This window comes from Trachurus japonicus, chromosome 13 (genome assembly GCF_045865225.1).
Source record: "Trachurus japonicus isolate A0001 chromosome 13, Traja_1.0".
Lineage (NCBI taxonomy): Eukaryota > Metazoa > Chordata > Actinopteri > Carangiformes > Carangidae > Trachurus > Trachurus japonicus.
This window is the reverse complement of record NC_140919.1, coordinates 30,284,089-30,308,348: the sequence shown is the minus strand read 5'-3', so window position 1 is coordinate 30,308,348 and position 24,260 is coordinate 30,284,089. Positions and strand designations below refer to the sequence as shown.

The window sequence follows — 24,260 nt, the reverse complement described above, 5'->3', positions numbered from 1 at the left end:
ACAGTAGCACCCAGGATACGCAGCTCCGGTCAACGCAGGAGCTGTGGTGAGCAGCTACCAACAGCCACCAACACTTTTCTATGAGGACTCAGGAGTCCCCCAATACAGCGGTGCCCCCCCCTCTGCACGCATTCGTACTGCTCAGCGCTTTGACGACCCAGTCTCGTCATCACAATGGAGAGAATATTATACTCCGACCCATCGAAATACTCGTGCTTTTGATCCTCGCGATTCCAGCCGTCCTCAGGCCGTTTCTTTCCGACGGTATAGAGATGACCGAGACGTCACCTCAGAAGACTCAGACGACGGCGTCTCAAAAGAACGAGGCCTGAGGACCCGTCAACTTGAATCCCTTGCTAGAGATGTCGAGCGTTTTGACCCGGGAAACCCAGAGGCTAGTGTTGATGACTACCTCCGGGAGGTCGAACGCTGCTTGCTAGATCTCCCTCGCCCCTCCACGCGGGAGAAGCTTAAGCTCATCTGGAAAACCTCATCCAGGAGCGTCCATGTGTTCATGGAATCTCTTCCCCCTGACACCAGGGATACTTACTCGGCTCTTTGCCAAGCTCTGAGGGAAGAATACTCCCTCTACAATGATCCTACCGCCGCCGCCATGGGCGCCTACGCAGTCACCCAGAAGAAGACAGAACCACCGAGGGAATACTATCGGCGCCTGCAGGTAGCCTTCTTCCAGGGCCGCCACGCACCTGGGTTAGAGGAAGACCAAGCTTTCAAGTCCCTATTTGTCCGTAATCTCCACGAACTGGTAAGGTACGACGTCTCACTGATGTACCGGACCCACAATCCCCCTATGAAAGAAATCCGCAAACATGCGCAAATGGTGTGGGAATTGCGCCAGGAGACAGGTAAGAAACCCGGGGGTGAAGCCAGAGTCCTGGGAATCCAGGCGTCAGAGGATACAGACTTAACCCTTGAGGGCAGTGAAACCCCTCGGGATAGAGCCACCAACCAAGCAGCATCAGATGGCCGCCAGCACCCGAACCAAGGGGGCGGCCGGCAGAACTATAGGAACGATAGGTCAGGTAAGCCAAACCCACGCAACTTCCCCCAGCAAAGGGGGGGGTTCAACAGAAACAACAAACGAGGAGGTAAGTATAACGGTAGGCACCAAGGTCACCAAGGTCACCAAGGTCACCAAGGTCACCAAGGTCACCAAGGTCACCAAGGTCACCAAGGTCACCAAGGTTACCAAGGTCACCAAGGTCACCAAGGTTACCAAGGTCACCACGGTCACCAAGGTTACCAACGTAATGAGCATCCAGGGTCGGAGATAGCCGAACTCATACAGGCCGTCACTGAAGTAGTGAAGAAGTTCCCCAGCCAAGTGGTAGCTGACCCTCCGCAGGGACCAGCCACAGAACCCTCATCAGCATGACTAAGCCGGGAAAACCCCCCCGCCGCTCAAGAAGTCTACTTCGTGAGCTGGGGGAGGGGACCGGGGGAATCACAGGGATTCCCCAAGATGACCTCCTCCCAACACGCTAACACACCATTCTTGACCTTCTTGGGTGATTTAGTGCGTAAGGGCAACGCCCGGCGCATCTACACCTCAGTTACAGTGGGAGGATGTGTCAAGGCCCTTGCCCTGCTTGACTCCGGGTCAGAGATCAGTCTGATGAACACCCGCATGTTTTCAGAGGTCACCGGAGCTATGCTTTCCCTTGGTAAGTCGCTTCAAATAGAGGCTTGCAACATCAGCATCACGAGCTACACACAGGACCAATCACCGATCACCCAACGTGCCTGGGTTAACATCACCTTTCAGGGGATGTCCCTCATACACCCTGTCTATGTCACCACCATAGATACAGAACCACTGCTTCTTGGTCAGGACCTGCTGGATAGGCTGGCCCCTCTCATCGACTGTCATCGCGGGCACATTTGGGCTCAGATAAGCAGCCCAAAGGCGCATAGCCAAGGAGATGGTCCGTCCACTCCTGGCCCCACGGTCTCTACCATTGAGTCCAAGGCTCCCTTGCCAGCTTTCACATCTCCTCCTGAGCCCGGATTAGGCTCCGACGGTCCCACGCTCCCCGGTGACCCACAGCTACCAACCACTGGGAATACGAACTTGTTTGAGGGACATGAGTCATTCCTCTGCTCGCTGGAAAACGCGAACCCCTCACTATACAGTCCACACGTCGTCGGAGACGTGTACCTCAATGAAACTCTAGTCCCACAGGCGTTGGTAGCCCTTTGGTCAGAAAAGACCGCAATCCACCAAGATTTGTTTAGAACCTTGTGCCAACAAGACCCAGCCCCAACTTTCATACAACGCAGCCATCGCTTGTTATCTGCGGAGTCCCCGCAGACCCTAATCAAAGCTACCGGTGTATGTGCTCTTTCAATACAGATTAGAAAGAAAAAGGTGGTACACTACTTGAGTGTGGTCCCCGAACTCCAAGTCCCCTGCATCATAGGGGCGGATCTTCTTGTCAGGCTGGGTGTCCAGCTGGATACCATCAACCAGGTCCTGTGGTCCAGGGCAAGTGTTGAGAGTCTCCCCCTCATACCAGATGCGGCACACATGGCATCTGGCCAAACCATTCCCCAAGCATGTCAAGTTGCCAGCGAAGTAAGCATAACCATACCAGAACGAACAACGGGCTTCCCCGTCCGTCTGGCACTCCTTAAAGGCCAAAAGATCTCGGCCCAACAAGCTTTCTTCCAACCCTTGTCTTACTTCCAGGAACTCAACTTGACAGTCTGCGGTAACCCCCTCCTTGAACTACAGAATCGGTCGGCATATCTCCTGGTCCAAAACTTGACCCAGGTCCCCATCTCCATCAAAGCAGGACAGCGCCTGGGTATCTTGATAGACAGCTCGTTTCACGACTTTGAGCTGACAGTGCCTGTCATAGGTAACCTCCCCCCATCTTTGATCAAGGACGGTGGATTGGACGACGTCCTGTTCTCCTTCCCACACAAAATGATCGCTACCGCTTGTCATGATATCCTTGGACAGAAATCCATCTGTGGTGCTACTCTGAACAACGAGGGAGACATGCTAGTACATGCTCTCACTGCCCAACCAGTCAACACAGACACGGCGGTTGACACGGCCGTACCCACACCAGGGGAACCCTATCCCGGCTTTGAAGCCGAGATTGATAAGCAGCTTGCAAAAGCAGATGCTCTCACAACCCAAGAGCAGCAAGACGCCCTTAGGGAACTCTTCCGCGAATTCCAATCAATCTTTTCAAGGGACTCACTTGATTGTGGGGTTACCAACCTCCACACGGTACGCATTCCCACTGACCCAAAGGCACCACCTACCTTTGTGCGTCAGTATCGAATCCCACTGGCTGCCTACGAGTCCATACAGGAAATCCTGGACCAACTGCTTGAGAAGAAAATTATCAGGGAGTGCAACTCAACCTACAACTCACCTATCTGGCCAGTCTTGAAACCAACAGGTAAGTGGCGTCTCACCATCGATTACCGACCGTTAAACAAGCAGGTCCCACTTTCACGCTGGCCCATGATCCACTTGGATCAGGAACTGGCTAAAGTGAAAGGAGCTCACTTCTTCTCCACAGTGGATGTGTCAAATGGGTTCTGGACCATGAAAGTAGATCCGGCCGACCAGTACAAGCTAGCCTTCTCCTTTTGTAACCGCCAATACACCTGGAACCGATGCCCATTCGGTTACTCGAACTCACCAGCAGAGTTCAATATCTTCCTCCACAAGGCCATGAGCGACGCGGCAGCTCGTGGAAACCTTATCTACGTGGACGACATCCTCATGAGGAGTCGCACTTTCGAAGAACACTTGGCCGAAGTTCGGCATGTGCTCCAGCAACTGTCGGCCGCAGGAGCCAAGCTGGCGCTCGCGAAAGGCCAGTGGTGTCGTACCAAAGTTGAGTACGTCGGACTCACGGTCGGCACTGATGGCATTGAGCCTCAAGCAGCACGTATCCGTGCTATTCAAGACATCACCGCACCGACTAATGTGTCGGAGCTTAGAAGCTTCCTAGGGGTCTGCAACTACTCACGACAGTTCATTGAAGACTATGCTGAGATGGCAAGACCCCTCACAGAGCTGCTCCGCAAGGAGGAGCCCTTTCGATGGGATTCCTGCCAAGAACAATCCTTTCGCCTCATGAAAGAGAAGCTTTGCACAGCACCTTGTCTGGCCTACCCAGACAAAGACAAAGAGTTCTACCTTGAGGCAAGCTTCTCCCCCCAGTCTCTCAGCGCCGCCCTAGCACAGAAATATGACGCAAACAGGCGAGTTGTCGCCTACGCCAGTCGTCCCCTAAGCAGCGTCGAGGTAAAGTTCTCTGACTGTGAAAAAGCTCTCCTTGCCACAGTGTGGGCAGTGGAGCATTTCCGTAGCTACATCGGAGGCCAGAAGGTAATAATCGAAACTTGTCACCAACCAGTCACTTTCCTTAATAGTCAACGACTTAGAGAAGGACGCGTGTCAAACAGCCGCATTGCCTCTTGGATGATGGCCCTACAGGGGTACGACGTAGAGGTAAAGTATGCGCAGAGTTTCAAAATGCCCCTGGGACGGGGTATCGCTGAATGTCAGCATTGTGACTGTGAAAGCCAGCCAAGTTTCCAGTCCCTCCTGACCACTACACAGACGCTCCCTTCCAACCATCACTACTACGATGAGAATGTCTGCCAAGGCATGATAGAAGTTTTCATTGATGGATGTTCCTTCCACCACGAAAGCCAGCTCAGAGCTGGGGTGGGCGTTGTCTGGCCCGAATCAACAGTTGACTCACCAAATCATCTCCAGCTCGGCGCCAAAACCAGCCAGTATGCCGAGGTGGCAGCAGTACTCATTGTGCTCCAGCAAGCTGCCGAAGGCTCGATACTGCAACTTGTGATCTGCTCCGACTCAAATTACGCCCGCCATAGTTTCGTCTCCCACTTCCCTTTGTGGAAGGCAAAGGGGATGAAAAACGCTCGTAACAAAGACGTCAAACACTCAGAACTATTTTTGGCGACCGATCAACTGGTAACAGAGAAGGGAATGGTGGTGTATTGGAGAAAGGTCAAAGGTCACTCTCAAATAGCGGGCCCCGACAAAAATGGTAACGATGAAGCAGACCGCCTAGCGAAGCTAGGAGCAGAACAGGGTACACCTTGGGAGTTCCAGGACAACTGGCTACCCCCTTCAAAGCCTTATGTGGTGAACGCTATCACCCGTCAACAAGCAAAAACACAGCAGAAGGAACCTTGTCAGGAGAGCCAGACTGTGTTCCTGAGCCAAAAGCTAGAGGACTCAGACCTGGTCACCATGCAAGAACAGGATTCCACCTTGAAAGTCATCAGAAAACTTGTGGCCAGCCCTCCTCCAGATGGGGTGCCGAAAGCACCAAAGGGGGAGTCAAAGGAACTACAAGGTTTTTACCGAGAACTGCCAAACTTGAGGCTTGAAAAGGGTTTGTTGGTCTACACCAGTAAAGGTCAGGGACCCGTCCGTTGGGTAGTCCCGACGGACCACAGGGGGGTCATGCTGGCCCATGCCCATGACTGCCCTGTGGGCGGTCATCGTGGCTCAAAGGCCACTCTTCAAACCCTCCGAGAGGTGGTATATTGGCCTGCAATGGCCCAAGATACCACACTTTATGTCCAGAGCTGCCTGATCTGCTGTCAATTCCAACCTTCTCGGCCCATAAACCGAGCCCCCCTCCAAAAGAAAGGGGTCACTTTCCCATGGTCCCACCTTCAAGTGGATTGGATTGGGCCTGTCCCGAAATCCTCACGGGGTAATAAATACCTTCTCACCGTTACTTGTTCGTTCACCAAATGGGTTGAGTGCCTTCCCGCTCCCAACGACACAGCCGTCACGACCGCAGTTCTTCTGCTGAACCATGTGTTCAGCCGCTGGGGTCTCCCTCTTTCAGTCGATTCAGACAGAGGTACCCATTTCACGTCTAGTGTCATGACTGCCCTGTACGATATGCTGGGAGTTGAGGTAAAATTCCATGTGGCCTACCACCCCCAATCATCCGGACAGGTGGAAAGGGCCAACCGCACCATCACTCACATGCTCAGGAAGTATGTTGGTAGTGGTGGCAAGGACTGGGACATAAAACTCCCTCTAGTGCTCATGGCCATTAGGTCCACCCCTCATCGTTCCACAGGGGTCACCCCCTTTGAGATGATGACTGGGCGAGAGATGACCTTGCCACTTCACCTCCTATACCATCCTGAGGATGTCAGTGTCGCTACCGCCTACACAGCTCACCAGTATGTGACTGACTTGAAGGAACACCTTCAAACTACTTTCTCCTGGGCCCAAAAGAATTTGGAATCCAGTGCAAAGGGGGCCAAAGCCTATTACGACCGAACCGCGTCCCACCGAGAGTACGAGGTCGGTAATAAGGTATTCTATTTCAAGTTTGCACAGCCGACCGGCGTCTCCAAAAAGTTTCTTCCACACTGGTCGGGCCCGTACGAGATTGTGCACAAGCTATCCCCGGTGGCCTATCAGATCAAGGTCCCGAAGCCTAGGCAGCCCCCCACTTACAAGTGGGTCCACGCGAATCAGATCAAGCCATCTCGACCAGCCACTGACCTAAAACAAAAGACTCCTCCTGAACCTGACGAGGGGGAGGAGCCCTAGTTTCAGAAATGGGATTCCCGCTAGGGTAGAATAATTGCATGCAGCTCACCCCCACGCATGCACTAACCCTACCAACACGCCCCTCCCGTATAGTAACCATAACTCTAATCTGTTTTCAGGATGAACCTTCTTTGGGTCTTGAGTGGACTCGTCAGCATGCAAGTTCTGCTTGCAATTGAGGTGGTTGACCCCGGGCCCCCAACCGGCATCGTTCTGCAGGGGTCACCAGGACTCCTTCTCACCCACTGTAGTCTCATCACCCATCGTATCTATGTGCGCTTAGATCCTTGGGACGCGTACCGTAACCACATACGCCTCCCCCTGAAGATAACAGAGGGTAGACTCAGCAGGACTCAGATCCACAACACCATAGAACATGCAGAACAAGCAACGGCCCATATTCTGGAACAGTTGGACAAATTCTTGGTAACGGAAAAAGATCTGAGTGAAAAGAAGCGACCAAAACGATTTCTTGGAGCTCTGCTCTCTGCAGCGGCAGGAATCGGCTCTCTGTTTTCCATTGGTCTCTCAGCCGCCAACTCAGTCAGTCTGGGAACACTCCGAAGACATGTGAGTGAACTCGAGGAAGAAATGCCTGAGATTCAAGAGAAGCTCGGCCGCCAACAGGGACAACTGCAAGGTATGGGGAAAACCCTTCAGGGGACTATAGTGAAAGTCAACCTGCACTCAGCTCTACTTAACAACACTTGGCATGCGTTAGATGCACTAACAACCATCGTCCAGGATGATATAACCCATGTACGCATAGTCAGAGATTTTATGCAAGACCTCCTCAGAGAGATTAGCTCCTCCATAAATAGCCTTAGTGCAGGCAGAATCCCGCCCTACTTGGTCCCGCTGACCACGGTAGAGCAAATTCTTAAGGCTGCCAGTACCACAACCGTGCAGCCCTCCCAAGTACACCTGGCGTATAACCTTGGCAGTGCTATCCCAATCTCAGTCAACCCACAGAGCTTAGAGTTGGGGTTCATTTTAAACTTACCGGTCATTGAGCAGCAGAACATCTACAGATTAAAATCAGTTTTGAATGTTGGGTTCTGGGAAAGAGATACACATGTACACCTTAACACACCACCAATTATTGCCTATCACGATGACAATCCATCACTGTACCTTGTCCCCAATCTAAACATGTGCACAAAAATGAAGGACATCCACTGGGTTTGCCCTAGCAACCCTTTTATCAGAGATGTCACCAACTACCTGTGTGGGCTCAGACCCGACGCCCCGGAGCAAAAGTGTCAAGGCAGCATGTCTACCAGAGACAATGGTGCCGAAACTAGAGTAGAGAGAGCCGGTAATAAATGGCTCATCAGTACACCTGCCTCCCAGGTGGTAGTCTCTTATGACCGTCACAATACGGCCACTAAGTTAACTTTGCCAAACCAAACAGTATTCCTAACTGTCCCAGAGGGAGCCACAGTACACATTGACGATATAATTCTCCATCATCTCAGTCCAGACAGATACGACACTGAAATTGAAATCATGGATGCATTTGTCGGACACAATTTGACCATCGGTGACATCCTCCAACATGAGCTACTGACCGAAGGCACCAAACTGATAAAATTCAACTTAAAACCTGAAGGGCTCACGGCCATGTTGCCTAAGCATTTGCCTGGGCGATCTTACCAAGATCACCCAATCAGTATGGTGGCTTTGGTGCTTCTGCTTAGTGGGTGGATTATCACCGCGGTGATCGCACACATCATGTACAAATACATCCAGAAGCTACAGGCCAGATTAGATTCTATTCTAGTGGTCTCACCTCGCTTTACCAACCACACCCTAAATACACCACTGGCCAACCCAACCCCAAGGGGTGAAGGAGAAGCCTACTAACCCTTTCATTAACAAACATTCTCTATTCTCCTCTTTTCAATTCTTAGATGTGTTTGTTTTGTGTTCTTTCATTTTCAATTTTTTTTCTTACTGTTATTACATGATAGAAGTGATGATGTGTTGTAGCATGTGATAGCATAGTGTTATTAGTGAAGACGTCCTGCCCAGACGAGCCTCTGCATAAATGCCCAGACACTAGCCTCTTGACCGGTGCTATATGAACTGTTTGAACTGTTGGACTGTTGAGGACTTTCTCCACGCAGGAAACATGCGGATTATTCAGCCCTTCTGTTGTTCCAAAGACTGGACTCTAACCCACTCTTCGGACCAAAGGGGGGATGTTGGGACCTCACCCACATGTTCTCAAACAAAGGACCATAAAACCAGCAGGGGACAAGGAATGCGCGACAGCAGACAACGGCCGTTAAATCACATCTAGGTGTGATTCCAGCCAGACGTTCAAACTCTGGCCTCCCATTGGTCAGTACCTGGCGGAAGCCCCGGAAACCCCTGTGACGTCACCGAAGGCTTAAGTGCTGCGGCGACGCGCCGCTCCAGGCTTTTTCCCGTGTAACGAAGTACCGCAAGGAGCTCCAGCTTCGCGCAACTAGTTACTCTAAAGGGAGCACATCAAACGTTTGAACTCAAGACCTGGGCCGCCGTTAGCTTGCTGGACGAGCATACTGCCCCAAGTTTCTTCTGAACCACCTGGATCCTGGGGAAGACCTCCGAGCAATCGCCGCTCCCTCTTCCCCACCTCTGCCGCAGTCGTGAGAGCCGCCTTTCTTCACGAGACGACGTCGGACTCCGCCGTCCAGAGTTAACTCCACCGGTCCTCCTCTCTGCCACCCTTCCAGAGGACGACTCGTTTGTTCCGCTGTAGGACGCTACAGCCGCGCCGCACGCCATCAGATCGACGGATCTATCGCGTCGGCAAGCACGCTTCTATCCAAAGTAAGAGAGCTTTTGTCTGGGCAGAGACTAGAACTAGCGTGAATTTGTGTTGCATATCTTTGAGGACCGCCGCGTCCGGTTATGTTGATTATGTTGATTTTGCTGTATGCTTATTTGTTATTGTAAGTAGACAGTTAGTCACGTATGAACACAACTCTCCATATCAGCGCCAGAGAATCAGTGAGGACACCTGGGCGTTAGTTCTGTTGCCTTCACTGTAGTGCTGCATGTGGGATTGAGTTCATCTTAGACTAACGTGACCAATCGGTCTACTTTTGCCGTCGTTATCCTTTCTCTCTCTCTCTCTCCTTTCTCTCTCCCTACTAACTTACACACGCGCGCACGTACGCAGATACACCACACACATACGCACACACACACACCCACACACAGATACCCACCTACCTAACACAGCGGGCCTCCTTTAGGGACCCCGCCATAAACACGAGCGTTTCGACACGAGGGTTCGTATTAGAGTGATTTGTGTGGGCGGCGTGGCTGCAGCCATTGTGTATATACCTGAGAAACACGTGGGGACAGCCACACCGTGTCCATTGTCTCACTCAAACGAGCGCGCCACTCGCGACGCCATCCGACGTCACTCGACGCCTCCCCCTCTTCCTCTTAGGCCACACACACACACACACACACACACACGCCCACATACATATACACACACACACACACACACACACCTAGACCGCACTCACACACACACACACACCTAGCCTACACACACGCATAGCCTACACACACACATCCATACACCTACCATATGCGCCTCCTAAGCCATTGAAAGTGTATATCTGCTGGATTGTGTATTCCCCTGAATTCCTATAACTTGAGTGTGTCCCTCTTAGGCTATACCACACATACATACACACACACACACACACACACACACACGCACGCCCATAGCCTACACATACGCATAAGCCTATACATACGCATAGCCTACACACACACACACACACCCACACACACACACACACACACACACACACACATACACATACACGCACATACACCCACCATATGCTCATTCTAAGTTATTTAGAGTGTATGTCTGGACTGTTTATTGATCTGAATTCCTGTGACTTTGGTGTGTACTATCTATGATTTTCTTTTAATAAATACCCTTGAACTAAAGTAGTTGTTCTGTGGTTGTTTGTGTGCATTCTATTGTGACGCTAAAGCTGGTTATCAGGGTTTGTGCTCGACTTCACGCCTTCATATTTGATTGATTTTTCTACTCCATAAGAGAATTCTATAATCGAGACTAATTGTTTGGTCATTGATCCCTGATTTCAGGGTGGTGCCCCGCAGTTATATTGTTAATTAATTCACTTTGATTAATAACATAACTATTCTTCCTTCTAGTAATTATTAGCTAATACCGTTAATCCTAATGTTATTAGTTTCTCTATTGAATTTAATAATTAATACTTAGTTAACCTGCTTATTAGTTATTAATATTTAATAATTATTGTCAATTACCAAACCCTTATGTAAATCCCCTACACTTACATAGAGTGTTTGGTCTGAAACACGGGTCTGTCAGTCACTCTGCTCTGCTCTGAGCCGAGGAGAAAACATTTATCGTATCCTACAGTTTTTATCCAATGAGGAGAGAGAACGGCATGCAGGGCTGTGTGTGCAGCCAAGGGACGCCGTGAATGTGGCGACGTAGGGACGAGGACTGTTATGGTGCGTTCAAGGAAACTCGTAACTCGTGTTTTTCCGACCTGTGAAGTCATACCAGTTCAATCTGGTACGAGTTCACGGGTCGGAAGTTACGAGTGGCCGTTATAGTGACTTTCACAGGTAAAACAGGTCGGAAAAACACGAGTGGGTTACCTGGAACGCTACAAAGTCGTAAGTTGTGACTTGAAGCTGTAATTTACGGTTTCAAAAGCCTACCTGGAACGCAGCATTAGCCAAAACGACCGGATCGCTTACTTCTGCTTTAATGTAACTTGACAGGTCATAATGGATATCGGGCTGAAAGAAACATAAAGTCTAACAATAACCATTTATCTAACAGGCTTCACAAAGTAGAGAACAGCCTTAAAAGACCACAAAAAGCAATGCTCTCATCTCCACGGGAACATAAATTGCTTAGAACAGCTGATAAAAAAAACAACAATGATTTGATATTTGTCATTGAGTCTTGTTTTATATATCTAACAGCCAGCGTTGTTAGATGGTTCTTCAGTGTGTTTTAGTTATCAGGAGCAGAATAAAAAGACATATACTGACTGAGAGGCTCCACACTATCTTGAGTCTGTGTGACCACTTGTTAAATGTTGCTGAGTGCCACTGAATGGACCTGTTCCACAAGATGTATTGTGCAAGTGACGAGCTCATATCATTCCTGCTTTGACGCTAAAGCTGCTGCTTTGAGATCAATACCACACAGCAGTTGTCTGAGTATGCTCGCAGGACCATCAATAATGGATGATCTTTTAGCTCTGACATTCAGACGAGCCTCAGACTCACTAAGCATGTGGCCATCCACTAAATGCACCGTTTTCTTGCAGACACTAAAAACCGATGAAACTAGTGCACTCAAAACCCACGCTTCTCAAACATTTTCAAGGATCTCTGAACTGACACAATTTAGACCACCAATTATAACCATCATGTGATAAAGTTTTGTCCCCCATCTGATAAGATTTTTGCTTTAAGGAGTTTTAATAAAGTATTTGTAATCTATGACCAAAGTATTGATGCACTTAAAAATGTAAACATTGATCACCTGATTGTTGTTGTCTTTGAAATAATTCTGAAATTCTTAAGTGATAATATTCAATACAATGCCCGGCTGCGCTGTATCACTATGTATAAAATGTATTCAAAACCACAACTAATCAGACTATACATACAGTTTTAGTCAGCTCGTTGCTGTTTTCAATTGAAATGTTGCCAGTGCAACAAACAGCTTCAGCATTTGAACAGTTTGTTACTGGGCCCAAAGTTCAGGTGACTCAGCGCTGGAACTGCAAGGAGTACACCATACACATTACATATAGCTATGTGCCTGCTAACTTAGATGAATAAGGATTATTTTACTATTTAACTTGAGCATTTCACAGCTTGGCTTTATTACTATGGTTCTATATTCCTTATAGACCTGAAGAAATTGTATATTACACATGCTTTGACTAGTTGCTCACAGTTCATGCCTTCTTATATTAATTTTTTTAATATTGTTGAACGGTCAAGCTCATACTTCATTCTTCATTGGAGTAAAAAGACATTGATTATGTTTATTATACTTTCTTAAATTGCAATGTAGAGAATGGTGAGAAACTGCACCTTGCGAACCTGTGCAAAAGTTATGTTTGCAAAGGATTAAAATGTGAACTTACTTAGTGATCTAAATACAGTGTATGGTGTCATGAGCAAATGGAAATTTGGTGCACATAATGAGGCTTGCTACTAACATCCTCCTGCTGCTGTACCTCAGTGTGAACATATGCATGAATTAATATTTCCATATTTTAATCAGGGAAAAGCTAAAGACAGACCTGCGACAATGAGTCTGTTTATTTTCTATTCATATGCATTATTTACTAAGTTTGGGAATCAACACAAATGATTTCGGACCATTAGTGTGTAAAGCAGAAAATATTGCTCCACCAGTTAGAAAGAACCCGCCTCACAATGCTCACAGAGCCGAGCAGCAAAGATAAATGGAAACCGAATCAGTAGTAAGGAAGACAAATGAACAGCTTACATTTTTTAACCTTAGGTAAGCAGTAAAGTCATGATCAGTGAAATACATTCTTGGTTGTACATTTGAAAGTTTTAGTGGAGACAGACACTGCAGACAAAGGCCCCTCTGTTTGCAGGGTGTGTAAATGCCAGTGGCCTTTAACAAATATTTACACTTACAACTTTTTTTTGATCAGTTTTTTTTAAACTTAACAATGGTTATGTGTAGCTTCCAAAGCTAAAAATATCATTTTTTAAGGAGACTGGCAGTGATACAATATTGTATGCCAATGTTGTCACCAATTTAAATAATATTGCAGCCTGTACTCAATGGTACAGAGCAAGTCTACAAATAAGTTTAACAAAAACAAAATGGTGCCCTGTATGTAATGACAATTATTATGTTCTGCCGTTTTCCTATTTATGGTGCAGACTTGCTGTGTCATTGCCAGCTATTTTACCAGGGTTAGAGTAAATAACACCTCACAGGTATCCTGATGCAACACAGAGACATACAGCTCCAGGCCAGATAAGCTCCTATTCAAGAAGAAAGGAAGGAAATAAGTAATAAAAGGCAGAAAGAGGCACCTTTTGTTGGGTGTATAGGAAGTACAGTAGATACTTCACGGTCCTCCAGGTATTTCATCTTACTCCCCCTCTCTGACAGAAACACACATTTGGTGCAATCCACTATGTGTGGTGCAAAAAAAAGCTGTGCTGTTCAGGGGAGTAATAAAAGGAACAAAGCATGACTTTGATAAGGTCCGATACTGAAAAACCTGTTATTTACTACATACATAGGCTACCACAATGAAATAAGCAAAGAGGAGCTGTTGCATCATAAAGAGAGGTAAGAAAAAGAAAACCTATTTTTGAAATTTACCCTCATTAATACTCTATTTATCCCCGCCAACTTAAAATAGTGTCTTCTAATTTTATTACTCTCAGAGAAACATTTTATCTTACCCGGTGTGCAACCTTCCTAACACAGTCTTTGACCTGCAGTAATGATTCCTCACACAGCGGGCATGCACACAGGAGTAACAGAAAGCACAAAAGTTATGGTGTACCATCCTCCTGTGCAGGTTTTAATCAAAGAGCAGAGCTGTGACCACCCAGCCAAGACATGACTGGGTGGAGCAGCTACTGCAGTTAGTGCCCAGTGTGTGAGATGTGAAAGAGGACCATGACTGTCAGTCACCACACAGCAGAGCCCCCTGGGTACACCCTTTATCTCGTCTCCAGGGCAACCACATAGTACAAAATTCCGTCTGCCGACAACCCTGACAAAACACAGACAACACTGCAGGGAAGTCTGCAGCGCTCCTGCACAAAGCTGAAGGACGGTATACCTTCACTGTAGTATCTCACAGGACAGGAATTATAATTTGTAGACATGTATACCTATTCTTCTTTCTGTTTTGGAGCTATGGCCTCCATAAAACAAATTACATGAGGCTCTGAGTTTCTATGTAACATGTCTTAACATCTGTGTAACACAAAAAATATTTCAACCTGGTAAGGTATATAAATACCTTATAATTACTATTTCATATAACATATAAATTAAATACATAGATAGATAGATGTACCCTTACAGAGTCACAACCATTTTAACTATAATGTAGCGTGCTGCTTTATTCTTATGTGTTATATAAGCTTTTTTTTTCAAGTGTAGCATCAACAATCAAATTCAAGTCTATCAGAAATGCGAGTTACACTGAACTCCAATTAGCAGAATTTCTCTCCAAAGATACAGGGTCTTTAATTGCAACAGCACTTGTCATAAAGAGTGCTCAACTGCGACACAAATAGCCTAATATAAATAGTCTCAAAAACCACACTGCCAAATAGCACAATCGAGCAGGCGTAAAACATGTGTGAAGGATGAAAAGTTTTGTTTTTTTTGCGTTGCATTAGTAAAGTGATAAGAGTTCAACAGGCTGCATCTTCCGGTGGTACCGGGTTGGAGAGGGGGAGGATTTACATCACAGTTTTGATGTGAGAATAATTGCACCCCTGCCCTCATGGATACAAACCTATAGCTGAAGGCTAAAAAAGGATAAAACCAAGTATTTTAAAAATGTCTTGATGACTCCCACATGTTGAGGCACGCCATGAATATCAGTGTGCTGCACTTCCAACAACCTGTGTGTTATGTGACTGACAGACGCACCACAATTATTGCTTTTTTTTATTATTATTGCTGAGCAGCATCCTTGTTGTGCTTTCATTCTTCTGAATTGTCTCTGGAGTTTTAATGAAGTGCTTAATCACAAATTAGCACAGAAAAGCTTTTAAAACCTGTCGTGGGCATGAATGTGTTCAATTAAAAAGCAACAATCTGCACAATAAAGAATTCATCTTCAGCTTTTGCTTTTGCATAATAGCTGCACGTTCAATGTCTCATTCAAATGACTCCGAACGCACAAAAGGTACTCTCTGTTTTCGCTTTTACAAAGCACATTACCAGACGTCACTGTATATCTTTGTTCTTTGTTACTGAGGCAAACAAACAAAAACAACAAGCATCCCACAAAAATGCCCTTCTTTTGTAACGACAGCTGCACGCCGCCTGCCTCTACATCAGCGCCGCGGTGAGAAAACACCATAGCTACTTTATCTCGTCAGCGAGACACTGCTGATTCCAGATGAGAAGGTCTTCAAAGGGGAACGCTCCTATGCACCCAGCTTAACGAGAGACAGGGAGATCTCTTTGATGCACCAGTAGGGTGCATTGTGCCACTTTGATTCCATTCGAAGGGATTGTAGCGGGGGAGCGGCCCTTCAGGTAAAGGCCTCTACCACTTGCTTACTATTATACTCGCCTGTCAGTTGCCCAGCAGGGGAGGGAGAGTAGCAGCGTGAGGAGAGCCAACTAGACGGGCACTCGCACTCCCGAAGCATACCGAACATTTCCCACCACCAGCCGTACAGCCTGAAACACAGCCTGGCTGGTCGAATATCTCCACACTCGTTGCTATACTTGCAGCAGGAAGTAAGTTCACGCGGCAGTTGGTAAACCTGCAAAGTGCAAACTAATTGATAAGCGACAGAGAGGTGGTAATACAGCTGAATAAAACATGAACCGAAGAGGCTACAGCACCATCAGCCGTCTCTAGGGTGCAGCCGTAAACCTATATACAATATTTACAATTATAACTCCTGTTGATGATGCTTTGGGATTTATTAATGATTATTTTCACGCAACTTCTTTCTATTCCTTCCGAGGTTCCGGGTGATGTAGGGACACTCACGCTAAACACAACAAGACGTGTTTACAGAAATCTGCTACATGCATGCTGATTCGTGGTTAATGAATTAAATCAACTCATCTAATAATCTCATTAATACCCGACAATTTCTGCAAAATACACATCCGCATTGTTTCCTGCTATCTAATTCACTCGAGGCAATTGAAGAGATGGAAGACACTGATACTCTTTGATATGAGGCTGATGCAATGCTACAACTTATTCTTTGGCTCTAAAGAGCAGGATCAGAGTTATTAGCCCTGCAATTCAGCTGGAATGGAAAAAGCCAGACGGGCCAGCCTCCACCATTTATCACCAAGTCTAGAGCCTTTAGACTGAGTTGCAAGATTTTCCTTCAGAGGACACAAAGACAACACATCTGACACAAGTTCTGACAGAGAAGAACTCGCCTCTGAAAGAAAAAGTCCTGTGAAAAACTAAGCACAATTTCACATTGAGGGTTGGCAATGGATCTTTCACAAATAACATTTTTCAGATCTCCTTTGTGAGAGGTCTTCTTACTCTTATCAAGGCAAGAACAATTAGCCAATGAAACACTTCCAAGTTAGACAATTATGAAAAAAACAAAACAAGAGGTGTGCAAAATAATTTAAATGTACCCCCACCCCCGAATAACCAATGATTTTCTGATGAAACTTGGCAGCCAACAAATGACACTCAAGGCTTTGTCTCAACAGCTCAACTACACAAATCACGTCTTTACCAAAGCTGATTCACCAAGACTTTGTAGATTAGTCACTTTCGTGTCACATTTTGGAAGACACAAGTTCCAAGTTTCAATACTTTATTTCCATGTCAACAACATTGTTGATTGGGATTTGTTTCAGTACGATACGATACGATAAACTTTATTGTCCCGTTCAGGGAAATTTGTCTTGGACACTGTAGCTGCGCCATAAATGCCTTAATGGCCACAATGACAAAAACAAAAGAACAATACACCTCAGCCATATTAATCCAACAGCATTGCACATATCCCATAACATAGCACATATTCCATAACATAACACATATTGCACACATCCCACAACATAGCATGCATAACATACATACACCTCATGAATTCACCATGGTAAGAGCACTATAGGCTTCACACACTGACATAAAAACACAAACGTACACCCAATACAATACATGATAAAATCTGAATAAAGTGCACAATAGTAATAAATACAACACACAACACTTGGTGCTTAACCTTGCTCTCATCACAGTGTTTAATATGCTGACTTTTAACCATCATTGCATCTACATGAATTCCCATAGACTTAATAATGCAACAATAAACACATCCAGCTAAAGAGAATGGGTGATTTTCTTTATTGCTGTTGAGGAGCACAACACAACAACACAGTGCATCACCTTATGCTTTCCAGTCTGAAGAAGGAACAAAAGTGCCAGCGAGCAATGCCATGCGACTCTAAGCATGAGAATGGTTTGCTCGGTGTGACAATCACTTTGATTGACAGGGCAACAACAGAGCACTTCAGAACAGACCTCAATCTGGAGTCTAACACATTTCCCTGCACAGTCTGAGGGGAAGCAGCTTTTAGGAATACAACGTGTAATCCTTTTATCAAAATCTGTCCACAAAAACAGCCCAGTCCCTCGCAGTGCTGCATGAGCTGTGCTTACCGCTTCGCTCAGCTTTATTGCTAAACAAGTCACATAATGTACTGCTGTATTTCATTTCCATTACATGAGTTCAAATTTATCAAAGTAGTCAAAGCAGCAGCAATACATTATAAATGGTATAATCCTGCAACACACAGCCTGCTTCACAGTCATAGCCCAACACACACACACACACACAGGAAATACAAATACACACCCTCACACTGAAGCAGAATGATGTCAGGCCAAACGCTATCTGAGGGAGGATGGGGGATGGTTATACAAGCATGTTTACAGGACATTTCCTGTGACTGAGCCTTGGGAGCATCATCTGTCCTCAGACAAACAAACAGAGAGAGTTCACAAAGCTGAAAGTTATTGTGAAATCACTTTTAGAAAAAAAGAAAAAGTCTACACGTCATGCTCTCATTTAATAAAATAACGCTAATTACATCATTATTAACCTACCTCAGAATTATGCAGGCACGGTCGGAGTAAAAAGATGCTGTTTAAACGCTTGCAAAATGCTGTGTTTTTTTATAATAACAACTCCTATGCGTGTCAACCATTCATTACTGCATGTATCCCAGGGAGGAAACATTGCTCTTGTAGCTGGTGAACAGGCGTGGGCATGGGGTGGTGGCAGAGAGACACAGTCAGCTAACATAATAATGCGCTGTCTTCAGCGTCTGTTAATCTGGCTGCATTTATTAAAGCTTATTATAAAGATTGAACACTAACTTTAATTTAAACATAAACAACCTTTTATTTAAAAGGGTTTTAATTGTAACTTTGCAGAGGAATGAAATGAACAATACACCTTCAATTTGAGAACTGTTTCAGAAAATTAAAAAGCGTATAGCCACAGAAAGGTCAGCGATGCATAATTTCCTGAAATACATGGCCTACATTCTCCCACCATGAGGAAGGAACATGCAGTTGGCTTGTTATTTTAAAATTTGGACAAATTATGTGTGAAGGACACAAGCCGTTGCCCAAAGGCCGCCTGAGTCTCAGCACATCTCTGAGCACTCCTACGCTGCACTGGGACCACCTATAGTGCTTTAGTACACTGTTTTACTGTGTCTTTCACACACATTTATTGGTGTCATTGTCAGTTATCAATTTTCAATGTCAAATTGTGATCCATATTGTCTATGGTCTAAAAATAAAAACAGTTTGTAGTCCCCTGGTCTTAACTGAAACAGTTTTTAATAAAGGTTGATTTTTTTCTTTTGCCAGTGACTGCAGGTGATGACACAGATGCTCCATCAATAGAAAATACAGCCAGAGCATGTGTGTCATCACCTGTAGCCTTGTAGCTTGTTGTTTGAATCAAATGACCTAATGCAGCGCATAACCTCACACACATACAGACTGTATACTACAGGCTCAGTGTAGAACGACATAAGCCAAGGAACAAGTGGGTGGTGAAAAAGGTCAAATGCAGTGAGCCCATCAGTATTGAATGTTATTCTCAGGAGCTAGTCAGTCAATCTACAGCTGAGAGGCTAATGAGTATTGGAGTTATGGTGCTTGAAAGGTAGTGAGAAAATGGGATGCCTGCCATAACAATAACACATGATGAGGTTCTGATAAACAAAAAATAATGATGGAGCAATGGAGGACAATGATTTGTCTTCCATTATTTTATATACACAGAAAATCTGCCATCTATTTTTCTTACCTTTTCAGTTTCCTGAAACTGGAGTTAACTGGTAGTATGTGCTGTGGCAATGGTAACAGTGCAACGAATCAGAGCCAATTATATGCAAAGGTAAACCGCACAACATTGTATAGTTGCAAGTTTCCTGCAATAGTTTTGTTTGTATGCCTGCCGTGTTTTAGTGTTTAATTCAGCTCAGAGCTCTAAGATAAATTTGATAAAGCACAAATTGAATGAAGTGAGTTGGCTATTAAGAACAAGGCGCCAAACTTATTATAGACAGGATATAAATCTGAACTTTATAAATGTTGGACCTTTTCTTACATAGAGACAAAATCTTCCAATCCGAACATCTAAAGCTCCTTAATTAATTGCTGCTTCGAGTCTGAATAGGGAATATTGATGTTATGGTTGGTTTCAAGTAACAGTGCAAATCAGAGTTCAGTTAAGTGACACTTTGGGTGTCCAAGTATGACCCACTTTGTAGACAAACCTTCTAAAGTCAGTATTCGCCTCATATCTGTGGTTTTTCCCACCCTTCTTGCCAAAGGATAATGAGTACCTTTAGTATATTCAATTACTGCAGTCAAGCAGTGGGATTAATAAGAGTCAGCAGTTGTTATTTACACCAGGTGTGAACAGTAACCACCAGACACAGACAGTAAGACAAAGCTCTCACTGACACCTGGAACAAATTATCCATACCAACACCATTTGAGATCTGGGAATGTTTCAACCACAATCTGCCTCATAAGCGCGTTCACACAAATTCTAACGAAGATACTAGCGTGAAAACCTCATCTACAGTGTTTTTCTTATTTTATTACCATGTTCAAATATACAGGAGGCAAAAATGTAATAGACAATAAAATGACATAGCTTCTCTTTTATCCCGAAAGCCAGTAATGTAATGCTTTCTTTACTACTTTATTATTTCAGCACCAACCTTGAGTCAGCGCAGTAAAATTTAATTACAGTTGTCAATACATGGTTAATCCTAAAAAATAGGAAGAAATAAACAAAGTACTGTTCCTAATCTGTCTGACTTCATTGTAGGAACACAAACACACCCACGCACATTATTGTCTGCGGAGGGCAGTTTAAGAAATGTGAGGACCCATTTTAAAAGTAACGTATTAACATGAAAGTCAACCATGGCTAACCAGGCCTCAGTCACACAGACGGATGTGAGGACATAAATTATGGCATACTACTCAATGTTGAAACATGAGAAGATTACTATTAAAACATGGGGTCTACTGAAGGTCTTCCAGTAATGTCACCTCTAATGGCAGGTCATAAAAGGTCATAAACCTCTGTGGCATCCTAAGTTAAAGATCATCAATAATTTACTTCCGTCTCACTTCCTGCACTCTCACTCCGCCCCTCACTGAAACTGGGATTTCCAGTTAAAAGATAGACCCACTCATCATGACAATGAAAAAGACAAATACAACCCAAAATTTCCTTCTATACAGCTCCACTGCTTGTTGAGTTTGCCCCCAGTTTCTGAGGTTATTTACTGTAATAGTTTACCCATTAAGGTTCATCACTAGTCGATTAGCATTTTTCTATTTTAATTTAATCTCGCACCTGCTGGGAGACGAAGTTTTTCTGCATCAATAACCCAATCAAAAGCAATCAAAGTCTCAATTCACCCACCACTGTCTCATATGCATAATGCAACCTGGAGTGTTAAGGTCTCATTTGGTATTAAACTGTTTGCATAGACCTTTGACACTGTGCTACTGAGTTTCCTCACTGCCATGAATAAACCATTCAGCGGGGTATTCCTCTCCACCTGTGCTGCCCTGCCCACTGACAGAACAGTTTTTCTACAAGAAAAATGGTATGAAATAGATTTGGCCTTCAGCTGCCTTAAGAAAAAGTGGAGTCATTTAAACACCAGTGTTAGACACAATGATCTGCTGCTCACTGTGTTTATTATCATTATCATCATTTCAAATGCGCCTACTGTATAGTATTGAAACTCGGAACTGAAACTGTGTGAAATAACCCAGTGCCTCACTTTCACAACAGCATAGTGTTGTGAAAGTTACCCTGGTTAACCAGAGTACCTCCAATAGAGGAAGATGCACCATGGAACCAAACGCATAAAGTCCCCTCATGTTTCTGTTTACTCTGATGCCGTCAGATCAATGAAGTTGATACTGATTGTTCCAAGAAGTTGGATCATTTGTGGTGACACCACACTTTGTTCTTTTAATAATGCCTGCGCTGGTGCTGTGCTTTGTTACAGTTCAGCTCAGCGCTCACTACACAGCAGGCCCATATAACTCAAAATGGGTAGGCCTGTATCCTGGTGCAAACCCATGTGGTACAGTATTCGGAGCACTAGGTCTGAATATTTCAGGCACAGCAGCCATTCAGAAGTGCACACATAGTACATGCGCCCACAAATAATGTGAAGCCTAATAAAATATATATTTATAATGTGACAAAAAAGTTTGATACTGTGCCTTTAATCCTACACCTGGGTGACATTTTAGCTGCAGTGACTTACAGAGACTGTCTCCACCGCAAGAGCAGCAAAAAGCAAAAGCATGTAGTGTGATAAAAGAGAGAGAGAGTGAAAGCATGATAAGATTTAAGTGATGCTCTCTTTCTAGCTAAGGTTGACAGGTTCATGCCCTATGAAGAAAATATATATATATTATACTGAGTAATGATGTTTCTCCACTTCACACTGATGTGAACAGCCCAATCTAACTAAACCCTACGGGAGTACAGCAGAACAGGAAGTCCACTTTAATCAGTAGGCTGGAATTTGAGAGGGACAATGACCCACAATCATGGCATCCCCATCCAGACAAACAACCATGTTCCATGCAGCCATTACAGACACTCTCTGATTTCTCTTCTCTTCTGACAGGTGACTTAAGAGCCCATGCCAGTGAAAGTATCTTTTATTAACAGTTAAGTGCAGGCAAAAAAAAAAAAAATTCATACCCCGCACTAATGACTTCCATATGTCTCACTGCGGCCGTATGATTAGGTATAAGAGCAGAGGAAACCAATTCATATCACAGAAAGTGATCAGGCTTTCTCGGCTCTGTTGGACAAGCCCGTGCACGCAGTGCAGCCGGGGAGGCGGACAAAGAGGCAAACTAATGTCTTGAGATTACAACCTCCGGATAATGAAGAACGTGTGTGTAAATTTAAAGCTTTTCATCAGCGACTGAAGAAAAAAAACCAACATGTTTCCCAGTGGGAGAGCGCAGGCTTATTGAGAGAGAGAGATAGAGCGGACCATTCACACACTATTACAGTAGACCTTCAATAAGCTGTGATGAATGCATCCTCTAATTACAAGTCGCCTGTGGGTTTCAGGTACACACGGTTACGAGAGATGGCTCCTGCAGCTGTAGGAGTGTAGACAGGGCCGAGTTGGGCTACTTACTCTTGAGCGCAGTGATGAGCATGTTCCCATCCTTGATGAGGTCTTTGATGAATTTATTTGTCCGCTCCAACTCTATTTCATGGCATTTGAGACGCTCTCTGAAGTCCGGACTGTCCAGGAAAGAGTCACTGAACTCCAAAGTGGGGAGTCCCATTGTAGCTCAACGACAAAAGCTGCCTTTCAAACGGTGTAACTCAGCATATAGAAGCCTTTACTTTGCATCACGTAGTCCCGTAGTTTTTTTTTTTTTTTTTTACTTCACCCCCTGCCAAAAAAAAGTTTTCCTGCTCCGCTCAGTTCCTCACTTCCGCTTTGATTTTCTCCGCTTTTTTTTTCGGCCCACCATAAAAAAGCAGTGGTCGTGTGACTCCTGCTGGTTAGTTTCGGATAGTTTAGAGCAGCTCCCCAGGACCGGGACTGGCTCCACCTGGAACTGATTTCAGGGACTACATTTTGCAGCCCACGTCTCTCTGCCTCCTTCAAAAGGTGCATTTCACTAAAAGCGTCTCAAAACCCACATGAGCTGCGTGTTATTCACATTAGAAGACTAATTAGTGCGTTTCAATCGCAGAGCATAAATACAATATAAAATGTATGCAAAGGTGGGCTGCTGTTATTATGGTCTGATGAGTATCCTGGGTTCAATCAGTGCTGGCTCAAGAGTTTTGTGGGTTCCTTGCAGACTTTGACCTCCACTCCTTTTCATCCTTCATGGGTTTTTAACCACAAATCACTGAGAGAAAGATAAAACCTTAACAGGATTAAATTGAATTTAAGTCCAGTTTCTGTGTAAGCACAAAAAGGACTGATCTATGAGATATAAAAATAAAAAAATAAATAGTGATTTTTTTTTTAAATGAAAAAACAGTAGCCAGGATGTCCAGAGCACTGGTTGACATTCTTCAGCATCAGTATGCTTTTGTCTACACACGTTTATCTGATGAAGCTTGTAGGAACATTTTAGATTTGCCAAACAGACTACTCTGGGTTGAATCTGGTGACAATTTTTGTTCCTGCTTCACATCAAACTTCACAGTGGGACTTGCTGAATATTGTAGTAGTCTAAAGTCTGCTCCAATAAAAACACTGTTGCCACATTATACTTTTTAATTTGATTTTTATCTTATTATTATTATTCTG

General features: G+C 45.0%; 2 protein-coding genes across 5 annotated transcripts in view; one reads left to right on the top strand and one right to left on the bottom strand.

The window, feature by feature from the left end:
• Window positions 1-23,408, bottom strand: part of arhgap42b (Rho GTPase activating protein 42b) — a 73,682-nt gene extending 50,274 nt beyond the window's left edge. For all 4 annotated transcript variants that reach the window (XM_085795908.1, XM_085795909.1, XM_085795910.1 and 1 more), the window contains exon 1: window positions 23,121-23,408. In XM_085795908.1, the coding sequence (XP_085652034.1) occupies window positions 23,121-23,274 (154 nt within the window). In that variant the 5' untranslated portion in view covers window positions 23,275-23,408. The remainder of the gene's footprint in view (window positions 1-23,120) is intronic.
• LOC146976246 (protein NYNRIN-like) lies at window positions 515-8,473 on the top strand. Its single transcript, XM_085794649.1, has 3 exons — window positions 515-643; window positions 3,917-5,854; window positions 8,243-8,473. The coding sequence occupies exons 1-3, from the start codon at window positions 515-517 to the stop codon at window positions 8,471-8,473; spliced, it is 2,298 nt and encodes a 765-aa protein (XP_085650775.1).
• Window positions 23,409-24,260: the final 852 nt, after the last annotated feature.